Here is a 12937-nt window from a genome sequence, read left to right as displayed (position 1 = left end):
TGTCTCATTATTTATAAAGATCATAAAATCTATGTCTTGTTTATCTCATTATTTATAAGGATCACAATTTTGTAAAAGATGATAAAACTGAGCTTGAAGAAGCTAAGGTACCTGTTTAGTTAACTTGAGGAAGCCACACTAACCCACTGCCATCCATCTATCTATCTATCTATCTATCTATCTATCTATCTATCTATCTATGACACTCTTCTTGTTTCTACATTTTCCAATATATTATAGTTATATTTACGAAAGTATTAGCTAGTAGAGTATTTAGTATATCTGGCTTCCAAGATTTAATGTTAAGCCTTTGTTATAGTATATTTGCAATGAATACCTCAAATGCTTAAATGTACACATCTATATTGATCTCTTCAAAAGGGTGATTTAAGATGAAATTGTTAGATAAAGAAAATACAGCCTTCATTCCATCAATAACCTATCAGCAAGTTGTTTTAAGATATCCAAACTGAGATTCTGTAAGGCAGCAGCAGGCATACTCCTACCCTCTGCTTTCCTACAGCATGGTGAATCTCTCTTAGGATGAGGGGTTGGTGCTTGTTTATTGTTACTCACAGGGACCCCTTCTTCAACAGTCATGGAAGCTTTACCTGATAAGCAGGTGGTGGCCTTCTTTGGCCAGTTGAAATATTGTTAAAACTACGAATGGATAATATTGACAAATGGACTGACATCCAAGTACAGATGTCACAGCAGTTTTAAATATACGTCTTTGGATGTTAAAGCTAGTTATTAATTCTATTTCCTCAGGCCAAAGCAAAAGATGTTAATTTGCATTTTACACTGTAGACGCAGGTGGGTGAATCATTCTAAGAGAAGGTAAATAGCATCACAGATGAAATAAACCTGGAATGTCACTACAAGGACTAGAATAAACTCCATAAAAGTCAAGAGAGGCAAAGCTGTACTAAGCATCCATCTTTAGCTGGATTTATTAGTTCTGAAAATTATTTTATTTTTGATACCAGGAATTGAACCCAGGGGCACTTAACCACTGAGCTACACCCTCAGCCCCCACTTTTCAAAAAAACGTTTCATTATGAGACAGGGTTTCCCTAAGTTGCTTAGGACCTCACCAAGTTGCTGAGGCTGGCCTTGAACTTCTGATCCTCCTGCCTCAGACTCCGGAATCTCAGACATTATAGGTATGTGTCACTATGACTGACTATAATGGGACCCTTTAAAAATATAATGAAAACTTCTATTATTATGTTAATTATTATTAATGGCTGAAGTTACTATTTATGAGGTGGCTGAAGTTACTATTTACCACATCCAATGTTCAAGAGTCTTCATCTCTAGTATTACATTTATTCTCATAAAACCTCATGTGGTAGATATAATTGTCCCCATTTTATCCATGAGGAAATTAAGGTCTGGTTAGGTAGGGTGACTTCTCCAATATCACTCAGATGATCAGTGACTTTAGAGGCCAGAAAGAACTAATGTATGATACTGTCAAAAAGGTCAGTGTGTAAGATAGTTTTTGTAAGATCTTAAAAGATGATATCTGGTTATCCATCTCAGCCCACACTTGGTAAATCCTGTGAAACTGCCTAATGAAGAGCAGAGTTCTGCACCTTATGATTCACTGTGGATCCCACAAAGGTTGAGACTGACTGGAAAACCAACAGAGTTGAGACAGCATTAAACTCATCCTCTAAGACATTGTGTCTACATTTTCTACTGAGCCTGAGATTGGATGAGATAAATGCACACCAAAAGAAGAGGGGAAAAAAAGAGAACACTTTGCATTTTTAATTACTTGAACTAGTTATCAAAGCATCCAGATGGGAGAATTCCATACTCCTTTCCAAACAAGGAGTTAACATGTCCCCAGTGAAGAACCTGAAACTGGTGTTGGAGACAGAATGAGGCTTCCTTGCTCTTCCAAGAGACTGAGCAGGTCATGATGAGACCAGATAGCTGATATTGGTATTAGAAAGCTGAGCTGGTGCAGAATTAATAGAGCCACCCCTGACTTTTCCCATTTTGAGGATATGCCCCCCCCACTCCCATTTTTTACATTTTTTTAAAATTTACGGATGGAACATTCTAAGGAAATACAGTTCTTTTGAATGTTCTTGCTACTTAGTAATAAATTCCAGTACAGAAATAATAAATGGTCTCAAGTTTACCAATGCTTTGGAAATCCATTGCTGCCAAATACAATTTCAGACTGTTAGTATGAGTCAAAGATTTCTCTCTTTTTAAAACTATATAAAGTTCTAGTCACTCACACTGTCATAAGGTCAGCAAAACATTTTATACTGTGAATTTCCTTAGTATGTTCCATTAAAAAATGAGAAATTGTGAAATGGGGTATAGTCAGACTCCTCAAAATTGGAATAGTTAGAGGGCTGGCTCTGTTAAATTTGCAACAGCTCAGCTTTCTTATACCAATATCAGATACCTGGCCTCAACCTGACCTGCTCTGTCCCTTAGAAGAGATCTTTGGCTTGTACTAACAGCATCAGCAACCTTCAGACCATTTATTATTTCTGTACTGGAATTTATTACTAGCAAGAACATTCAAAAAACTGTATTTACATGGGCAAAGTGTTATCTGGTACTTTTAGAGTAACACCCTAGGAAAATATTACAGTGTCCCTTTCCCAACCTGTCCTGACAGGTTCAGAGACAAATCTAGACAAGATATGTCCATGAATGTGTAAATGCCCATGCTACAAAGACAAAAAATGACGAGTAGCCTCTGATCATAGAGATGATAGGAACAAGTAGATGAAAGACAGCTTTAAGAGAGAAAAATAAATGGAAGCACCTTTCAATGAATTCTCCTATTTTGGCAGTTTGGTTCATGGCCTGTGTAGTGATAAATAGTATCAGGGCCCATTTAATTCTGCAGATCCCATTGATCCTATAGGACATCTCTGTCATTTTAAATTTAAGAACAGTAATGAAGCAAACATAGTCCATTCTGACCACCTAGAATCCCCAGCACTTTACTTCCAGACTTCTATAAATTCTATTTCTTTAAGACCTTATAAAACTAAATACCCAGATAGCACTTTTGACTAATGCAATTTTATATTCGTGTATGTGTTTATTTAAATTATATCCATCTTCCTCATCATAGAGGGCAGAAAGTATCTATTGTTCTTTCCATTATGCTAATGAAAAACCAGCCTCTACCTCAGAGCAAGCCTGTCCAAGGAAGGGACATCACCTTTGTCCTTGGAAAAACCCACAGAGCACTCCTAGGCACATTGCCACCCTGCTAAGTTGTTTATCTACAAATAACAGGAGAGATCTGCTGTGCCAGGTGTCCCTGACTCAGTCAGGCTAGGTGGAGATCCATAGCAACCCCCTAGCAGCCACCAATCAGCATGAAACAGGGAAATACCTGGGATGCCAGATGACCCTCCCAGTAGTTTATGGTAGTTGATAACCTGTTGGGAAACCATGTAGTTCAGCACGTACACCCCTCTTGGCTTAAACCAATCAGTTCAAACGAATACCCCTTTTGTACTGACCAATCACCCCTATCCAACTTGTTCCCGCCAGTGAATGTGCTAATCATGTTTTAGAGTTGTTATTTGATTTTCCCGCGGTGTGTGATGATTTGCTCTGATGTATGTGAAGTCCCTGCCCTCTCCAAAGAATGTATAAAAATGCTGCAAACCCTGGGCTCAGGGCCTCTCAGCATCACCAGTTGCTGTGTGTGCATGCGGAGGACCGAGCTAGCTCGCAATAAACACCTCTTTGCTGCTTACATCGATCTTGGGTCTCTGGTAGTCTTCGGGGGTCCCGAATTCGAGCATAATAATTGTTAAGTCCCAATTTCCCTTTGGGAAAATTTCCTGATTTTCAGAATAAGAATAAGAGGGCTAAGAGTGGAAGTCTTTTAATCGGGTCCCTCAAAATCAGTGTCTTTACTAAGGTAAACCAGGTATTAATCGCAACAGCACAGATCTACTCTGCCATTAAGGAGCTGAGTGATCTTGGACAAATAACTTTAACTTTTTGAGTCTGTTACCCTAGTTATAAAGACAGAAATATTGATATTTATTACATTTCTCAGAATAACTAATCTTAAATGAAATATATAAAGCTTAATGAATTATCATGGCAATTTTTAAATATCTCTGTAAAAATTAATAACATCACAAATTTTGGGGTGTTGTTCAGGTCCTTAGTCATCAGTTCTTTGAAACCGAAAGGCCAAGGTGTTGGGGAATGAGATTGATCAAATTATATTATGTGTATATATAAATATAGCATGATATATCTGTATAATTATAATCTACCAGTAACAATTATTTAAAAACTCAAAAGGCCTCATTTACTTATCTGAGAGGAATATGGAAGACTATTTAAATAAGAGCAATAAAAATGCTTCCTCCATGGAGGGGTGTGACTATTTAAAATCTCAGTGTAAATTCCACCTCAAAACGTGCTCTTATCACAAACAATTCATGAGTGGTGGACAGCAACTTACCTTTTAAAGAAATAACCTTACATCCACAATGTGAAATTGTCAGAGTTTGAATTCTTAGAAATATTGTACCATAAACTGAACCACATGTTAAGAAAAAGCAACATGCAGTAATGATGCTGTCTCACTGATATTTACATATAATAAATCTCTGAAATCCTATAGACCTATTTCTTAAAATAGTTTTGTATGGCAAAGATCTAACTGGAAAATAATGATTATTTGGAATGTTTGTAAGCAATCAGCTTTTACAAAATGCATGTAAATTTAATTATCCTCAGAACCTAGCTTTTGAATTCTTCAAAAATACCCACAATGTATCATAAATACTGCATTTCTGCTCAGAGCAGTGATCTGGAGTCCCATGGTCTGCCACAGCTAAAATTCCTCCCTAAGGATAAGAGTGTCTTCCCAGCAATCCAGCTACTGAGTACCTAGAAAACTGGATGTAAAATTGTCAGCTCCCAACTATTTAGTGGGAGAAGGAATGCAAGCATTCCAAAGAATTGACAAAGAAAAAGAGATTCAGAATGTTCTTCCACTTCAGATAACTTCCTGTGTGATTTTTGATATGAAGACAGGTTACCAATCAACATTTTAGCCCAACCAACAGGGTAGGTGACTGAATCAACATGGAGCTAAAACCACAGCCTACAAAAGCCACCATGCTTCAGAACAGTAAATACAATGAATACACACACACACACACACACACACACACAAGGACTTCAGCAAGAATATAAACATTGGACACCAAAAACAGAGTTTTAAAACTAGAACAAAACATTCCATTAATCCATAATTTAAGGACACCTTAACTAATCAATATGGAAGGTCACATCACTTAACAATTACAAAGAGACACAGAGAGGCAGACAGACCATTGGGAGATTTTATGAGACAGCGCCACCTGCACCTATTTTCTCAAGTCTATTGCAACCATTTGCACCAATTCCATACTTTAAATGTCTGGAATAGCCTTTGGTCTCCTTCCAGGATCCTATCAACTTCCTTTTATTCCCAGATTATTTCTTCCATTAAACCTCTCTTTTAAGGAAATAGAGACGGGAATAAAAGGGTGGCAGCATAATGGAGGAGAGATGTTGTTTGTCACCACCTCCTTCCACTAAATTTTTTGTGCTTAGCAGAACTTCTGCAGGATTTTGGTCTGCACACCCACCAGTATAAGGGCCCCTGCCCCCAGAGAAGCTTACAGCAGAGTTCCCTCTAGCTGGATTCTCAGAGACACTTACAGCTTTCAATTTCCAAGGTGCAGTTTTGTTCGTCCAGTGGGTACCGCCGCAGGTCCATCATGCAGGCAGCTGTGGTTGTGATTCTAGAAGAGAAAGAACAATATGCATCATTAGCAGGGCCATGACCTGAGCTGGAAAGTTAAACCCAGGTGTCTCAGATAAATCTGGACTCTCTGGGTGACTGTGATTTAGCCTAAGCTCTAAAGAAAAGAAGTGATGCAACTTTTGATAAAACACTATCCTTTATGAGGCTCATCATGATGATTAGAAAGTAGAGACTGGACTAAATCAGTATTTCCCTAAGAGTGGACCATTAACTACTCATGCAAAAATCACCTGACAGTGTTTGTGAGGCAGGCAGTTCCCATGTCTGGGTGCAGTCCCCCGGATGTTCTATCAACCACACAGGTAAATGAGAGACAAGCAATACTCCTCTTCCTCCCAGGTTTCCTCCTTCCTTTCTCAAGACCCTAAAATCGCATTTTTCAACAACGTTACCTTCAATCTACCATTTTTCACCTTTCTTTCTATAGTAGAGTATTATGCAAGTGCTTTAAAACGTTTAAACTTTACATCTCCTGAAGAAAACTAAGAGTACAAACTAATGTTGAATTTGACCAACTTATGCTTATTGTGAGGAGCACGATGCTCTGTGCTGGGAAGAGGGAAAAAAGATGTAGTTCTGGCTTGGAAAAAATAGTGTATAGTTAGATTTTTTTTTAATTAAAAGAACCTTGAGTACAGTTTAAACCTGTAATCCAAGTAGAAGGAGTGTATGGAATTCCTTAGAACAGCATAGGATTGTCAACTAAAGATTAAAAATATTCGATTCACTTAGTATAAAGAATCATTGCCTCCTAAGGTTGATAAACTTTTCTATAAAGGTTTATATTTTGTTAATTTTTGTTTTCCTTTTTTATACGTCTGAAGATCACTCTGATTCCTTCCTTTTCTTCAACACACCCTGTTGGCTACTCTGCTTCAATTCCTTACCATTTCCACTGCCTCCCCGCTGAGTAGGTGTCCCCCTGCCTCATCTCCACACAGGAGCATAAATTAGATTTTATACTCCTTGGCTTAAATTTTTCAGTGATTCTTCCAAGAAAACCCCAAGCCCTGGCTATGGCCCATTGTGTTTTGGAATCTCTGTCCATGTCCTTCTTCCTGATCACCTAACACACTGTGTCCTCGCTCAGTGCTCAGTGTCCTTCAGCCATGCCACCTGTTCTTTCTGCCTAGAACAAGAGTCTTCTAGGCCTACACAGAGCCCTCTCTTCTGATCATTAATTTCAGAATCACCTTCCCCAAGAAGCCCGTCCCCAGCAGGCCACCAAAGTGGCAGCCATGACTAATGGTCCATTTCAGGTTTCTACTCATTTCCTTTAAGCAATTACCACAATCTGAAATTATCTTGATTATTCATTTTTCTTTGAACTATTTCTTCTAATAAAGTTTAAGCTGTATAAGGGCACATTCCACTCTATTCACGGCAAGGCACTCAATATACATCTGTTGAATAAATAAACATATGGATTTTTAATGACGTAAGCAGTTGGTTTTGCTCACTGTAAATCTTTGTATTTGAAGGATTATTTTATGGTGTAATTTATATTCTTTTTTAAATTCATAATGTGTCTTAGGTTATAAAGGTTCTTTTAATATTTTGAACAATAGATATAACTTAACCAATTTAAGCAACCCTACATAAATAATACTAGAGTTTATCTGATTGTCAGTTTGATTACTTTTGCTTTCATTGAGATTTACCAGATTTCTATATGCCATAAATCCTATTAAAACTAACATTCGCATCTCACTTTTTTTTATCAAGGTTGAAACATTACAATTCATTTTAACTAAGTGATACTTATATGAATTTCTCACTGGTCCACTGATTGTTTTGTTCATTTGTGTTTTTAGATGAAGATACAATCTGAATTGCTGCTAAAAGACACATGAATATGCGGAATGGAAGGTTTCAAGGGACAAGAGATTAGATACATGATAGGCATACCAAACACCAGTATTACCCTTGTAAAATAGCAGAATTAATTCCTACCTGCAGAAATGGAGAAAATTAAATTCATTGAATAAAATGAATCCAGAAGACATGAACAGACATGAACGGTAGAAAGGCATACACATAATCAAGAAGGCGACAGGTACAGAAGGACAAACTGCAAGTGAGGTGAAATCGCAGTGTTGCTATAGGTGGTGGGTCAGTCTTTGTGATAATGCACATTCATGGCAATCGCCATCTCTGAACCATTGCCATGGACACCAGGAAAATAAAATAGCTAAGGCTATCACAGGAGCAAGTCCTCTTCATATCTTAAAAATAAGTAGAAGAAAGTGTTTTCTCACAACATTCATACTTATGTCTGTTTTACTATTTTTTAATTGCACAATACATTATACAGCTAACAGACATTAAAATATTTTCTATTAACTATTCACAAAGCATTGGTAAGTGTCTCCTATTGGACAAAAGTAGGAAATTTGGAGCTAAAATCAACCATTTGGAATCTTGATCTGTAGTTACTGACACTTGGTTGCCCTGTTTTGCAAATAAAAACCTGCCATCCTAATTTGTTGTAGGATGGCAAAAGTAGGAAGAGATTTGTAACTCATAAAATGTTCTGCACCTTCTGCTGTAGTTATTACTACCTGCTAATGAGTAGATACCATGATAAGATATTTTACCACAATTTATTGTCTAGGCACAAGTTTATGCAAACGAAGAAGTGTAGAATATAAAAACTTATAAATAAACCGTATATATGTACATATATATGGGTGTAAATAACTTCCCAGAACATAAATATGCAAAATAAATAATTACTTTACATGTATGTATATGGAACTCTGTCAGACAGACTATATAGATGCATAACAAACCTGCATCTTTTTCAAGTGTTTTCTGAGATCAGGAACCACAAACAATTTTGTCATGTTTGCATTTTAAGTACACATTCCTGGTACAGGTCACCAATTTAAGATGATGATGATGATGATGATGATGATGATGATGATGATTATAATACCCATAATAATGAATTAAAAAGAAAAAATCTATGATTATAAGCATTCTCAAACTAAGAATTTCTAGGCAATTCTCCTTAAGTGCCTAATTTATGTAAAAATTCTCAAGTAAATATGAGAGTCAAGTCATTGTTACTGAAGAAGTTATCATGGAAGGAATCTTATTCAGAAAAGCCTATCAATGAGCATCTGAATCTGTTCTTTGGGACTTTTTGATTTAAAACAGGACAGAGACTCTACAGGAATAAGTCAATGCAATAAACACAGTTAATGGGCTTTTCCTGAACATGCCTCTGTGGATCCTGATAAACTTCAATAATGGCCTTAAGTATCTCAATGCCCCTACACTAGCAGGAGACTATGAAATGAGGCTAGAAGACTTTTATGCAGGTATCCTGATTAGGTTTTAAGAAAAAAAAATTATATATATATATATGGAGATAGCTCTGCCTTCAAGCAAAGGAAACAGTAAACTATGCTCTGGAATGTGCCTTGTTTACCTCTGGCAAACCATCTATAGTCAAAGCTGGAAATGTCTTCTGTGGGGATGAACTATACCACATGATAAAAGCTGTGCCTGAAACTGTCAATATTCTGCTTGGGCAAAGAGGTCTTTGGATAAACTTTTTACTACTTAGCTATTGGCTGCTGTCACCCCAAAATGACTTTTGTCATAAAATACTAATGTACAGCAAGAAAACTAAGTACACCACATAGCCCAAGGAGTCACTAAAGGCATGTATAAAACCAAGAAATACAACAGCTCAGCCAGCATTTTGTACCAAAGCCATAACAGAAATTTTATAGTGTTATGACCAGAGAATTAACAATGCTACCATATCATTCCAAGTGGGATATTATATTGTGAATTCCAGTTTGGATAAGACCAAAGGCAACTGTTAAGTAATAACTGATGGTTTTGTCACTCAGTCAATATGAAAAGCCATAGAATTATAATTAGTGTAACATCACTTAGGCCTTTCTGCAGATTCTTTAGGATTCAGAGTCACACAAGTATCTGAGCATGTGAAAACCTGGTTAGAATTTCAACCAGAGCTTATAAGGAGTAGATAAAGTGACTTTGTACTTATGCTTTGGTTGATTCTTTCATACAGGTGACAATCCAATTCCATAAGAATTTATTGAACATCTTCATGTTAAAATAAAATCACATGACTTATTCACAACTTTATTTGAAACATACTGTCCTGATACACAGCATGCTTTTGCTTTGCTAAAATACACATTTACTTAAAAGCACAACATATTTTAATTATGAAGGATAAAAGGATCGTCTGGCACTGGGATGCATCATTATCACAGAAAAATCAACATGTTAAAAGTTCAGTTACCAAAAAGATATCAATATGTATTTTTGCAAGCTTTAAAGCAAAAAAAAAAAAAAAATCTAAGTTCAGAATTACAGATAGGCAAATAAAAGGTCCAAATACTGAATTTAAACATTAGTGTATGAACCCAAATTTCGAAAAGTTCTCATCTGATTCTCTTCCCTCAAAGGTCCTTTAAACACTTCTGTTGTCCTATTCTAAAAGAAGACATTATTCTGTGTCTTGCAACCATTTGGGTTGGGAAACTAATCTCTCCCTTCTAACTCTCATTACTGTTGTGTTTTATGGGATAAATAGGTAGAACATTGTTATGGGAGGTAGGTGGCTTCGGCTTTGGCTCTCTCACTTGTGACAAACATACCTAATATTAATTGATGACTTACTAATAAGTTCAAAACACCATTCTGTGTTACCAAAATGTATTTCCTCAATTAAGTCCAATTGCTATTCTCATTTTATAGATGAGAAAATTGAGACAACAGAAAGTGGTTTTCCCCAAGAATCCCATGGTGAGTGGGAGAGGCAGGATGTGAATCCAGGAAGCTTTGCAGAGTCCACGTATTTAATAGTATGCTTTAACTAACTAGCTAGATGACCTTGATAAAGTAATTCAGCCTCTCTGGAAGATTGGTCAATTTCTTATAGCCCAAACAAGCTTAGAAATTCTATAATCCTATGAAAACACATCATGTTCTGTGACCTTGTATATTTTGTAATTTTGTTTTACCCACACATCCAAATGCAGGATTTCACAGCTGTTCATTCTGTTTTAGTCAATTATGTAGATTAGCCCACCCCAGCCGAGCAAAAATACAGGCCTCCCCAAGGAGTTCTATTTAATATTCTTCCGATTGAAGGTCTCCCTCACCATTTTTTTTTCTTTTTTTGCCATTTTGTCCTCTTCATTTACCTTCACAGGGGCCTTGAGCTTAAATTAAACTCTCCAAGACTCATGCATAATTGTTTCTAAAAGCTCTTTATAAGTCCTCACATAGAGTCACATGCACTACTACACTCAACTTTGTAATCACCAAAAAAAGTAAGATTGCTAGCAATCATGTTCCCATTTGATAAATCATGCATTTCAGATTAGAGCTATTTGTACTCTTCCACAGCTGTCTGGCCTTCTGTGACTCTTTGATTTTCTGGAATCTTATCCTCTGCAAAGATACTGTGACCATTAAAGGGCTGCCTAGGTGTCTGTCACAAATGCGGGCACTGTTATGAAAGATACTTCCTTAAATAGCAAGTCCGTGGGATCCAAAAAGTAGCCTCTGATGAAATCTCATTTTGTGAATAAATAAATCCTACTTAATCAAAAATATTAGTAGATAAATACATATCAACCCAAGTATTATTCTTCTGTTGTCAATCTCTTGTTTATCCCTCTCCCAAACTGCATTATTGGTTGTCTCATCTACAAATTGCATGCTCACATCAGTAGTGGGACTATCCCCACTTCTTCCTAAACTATGCCTAAAAGGAAGTATAAGGCTCTGAGAAAATGCAATTGTTCTATTTTTTGACTCATCATCTAACAACTGAAATCTGACTTTGTATCACATTAAGAGATTGAACTGAATGAGAATCACCTTACAGAGTAGGAATACAGGTAAAAAAAACCTGGGACTCTGATTATTTCAGTAGTTTTTCTTTTTCACAATTTAAAACAATGTTTCAATATGCTGGGTACATTTTTAATTCCATTCATTAAAACATAATTTTTATATTTTGTTTTGATGCATGACACATCAGAGACATAATATTTCAGAACATAAGACGTTAGTTTTATATCAGTCTTTTTTTTTTTTACAATTTTTTTTTTAAAGTGGCCAATGGATGTCAATTCACAGCTAGTTCGTGAGGGATTAAGTTCCAATCTCAGCAGGGTCTCTTTTCTCTTCTTCCAAATATCATTTTAAAATGTAAACTGTACATGATGGATTGGTACTTTGCCCTGCCAGCCCCACCCTCTACCCCTAGCCACAATTTCTGTACCACTAAACACTGGACGCTTTGGATCTCCAAATCTGGGTCCCTGGCTCTCTGGCTTCAGGGTAGATTTGGCCACTGGGAACAGAGCAGGAGTTTAAGGAAAATGAAATCAAGGGAACTGCTGCTCATCCTCCCTTCCTGTGGAACCCATTAGGGTTCCCTTGTCCAATCCTGCTCTTACCCTCTAAGACTGGAAGACCAGAGAGCTGATGACAACCTGTCCGGAGGGGGAGGGTGCTGTTTGTCTATTTGTAAATCACCCTTTTATTGCACACTCCTCAAATTATTCCATTTTCAGTGTGCCATCTGTTTCCTGTTGGGTTTCTGGCTGATAGAATACGTTATAGAAATGTATTTTAAAATCTGAGGTTCTTACCAGTTAGACTGTCAAAAAAAAAAAAAAATTAGAACCATTCAGGTCCAAGGTCCTTTCTCTTGGGAAATGGGGAGAAGGAAAGGGACATTCTCTCTACCCTAAATGAACTATCTCCTTCCTATTATTCTGGTCTCAGTTCATCATGGTCCACCTAAGAAGTCTCCCCACTTGCTCTAGCTAAAGTAGCCTTCCCTGCCCTCCACTGGTCATCCCTCATCCTTTTTATTTCCTTCAGAATACCTATCAATACCTAAAATGACCCTGTGCATGTATCTGTTAATTGTTATTTTCCATCTTCCCTAGTAGACTCATGTCTGTCCAAGGCAGAGTTCCCCATAGCAGAATCTGAAGAATGTTGATTAAGGTTCATCATTTGGGAAAAGAAAGGGAATGAGGGGCTGGTCCTCACCCATCCTAGCATGGAAGTTCTGGCAAGAGTATTGCC

At 37.0% G+C, this 12937-nt stretch overlaps 1 protein-coding gene across 2 annotated transcripts in view; it reads right to left on the bottom strand.

Moving 5' to 3' along the window:
- Positions 1 to 12937, bottom strand: part of Gabrb2 (gamma-aminobutyric acid type A receptor subunit beta2) — a 234267-nt gene that overhangs the window by 110544 nt on the left and 110786 nt on the right. For both annotated transcript variants that reach the window (XM_015492645.2, XM_015492646.2), the window contains exon 5: positions 5731 to 5813. In XM_015492645.2, the coding sequence (XP_015348131.1) occupies positions 5731 to 5813 (83 nt within the window). The remainder of the gene's footprint in view (positions 1 to 5730; positions 5814 to 12937) is intronic.

The sequence above is a fragment of the Marmota marmota genome, unplaced genomic scaffold (assembly GCF_001458135.2).
Source record: "Marmota marmota marmota unplaced genomic scaffold, marMar, whole genome shotgun sequence".
NCBI classification, from domain to species: domain Eukaryota; kingdom Metazoa; phylum Chordata; class Mammalia; order Rodentia; family Sciuridae; genus Marmota; species Marmota marmota.
Note: the sequence above shows the minus strand (reverse complement) of the source record. Positions and strands in the feature narration are given on the sequence as shown.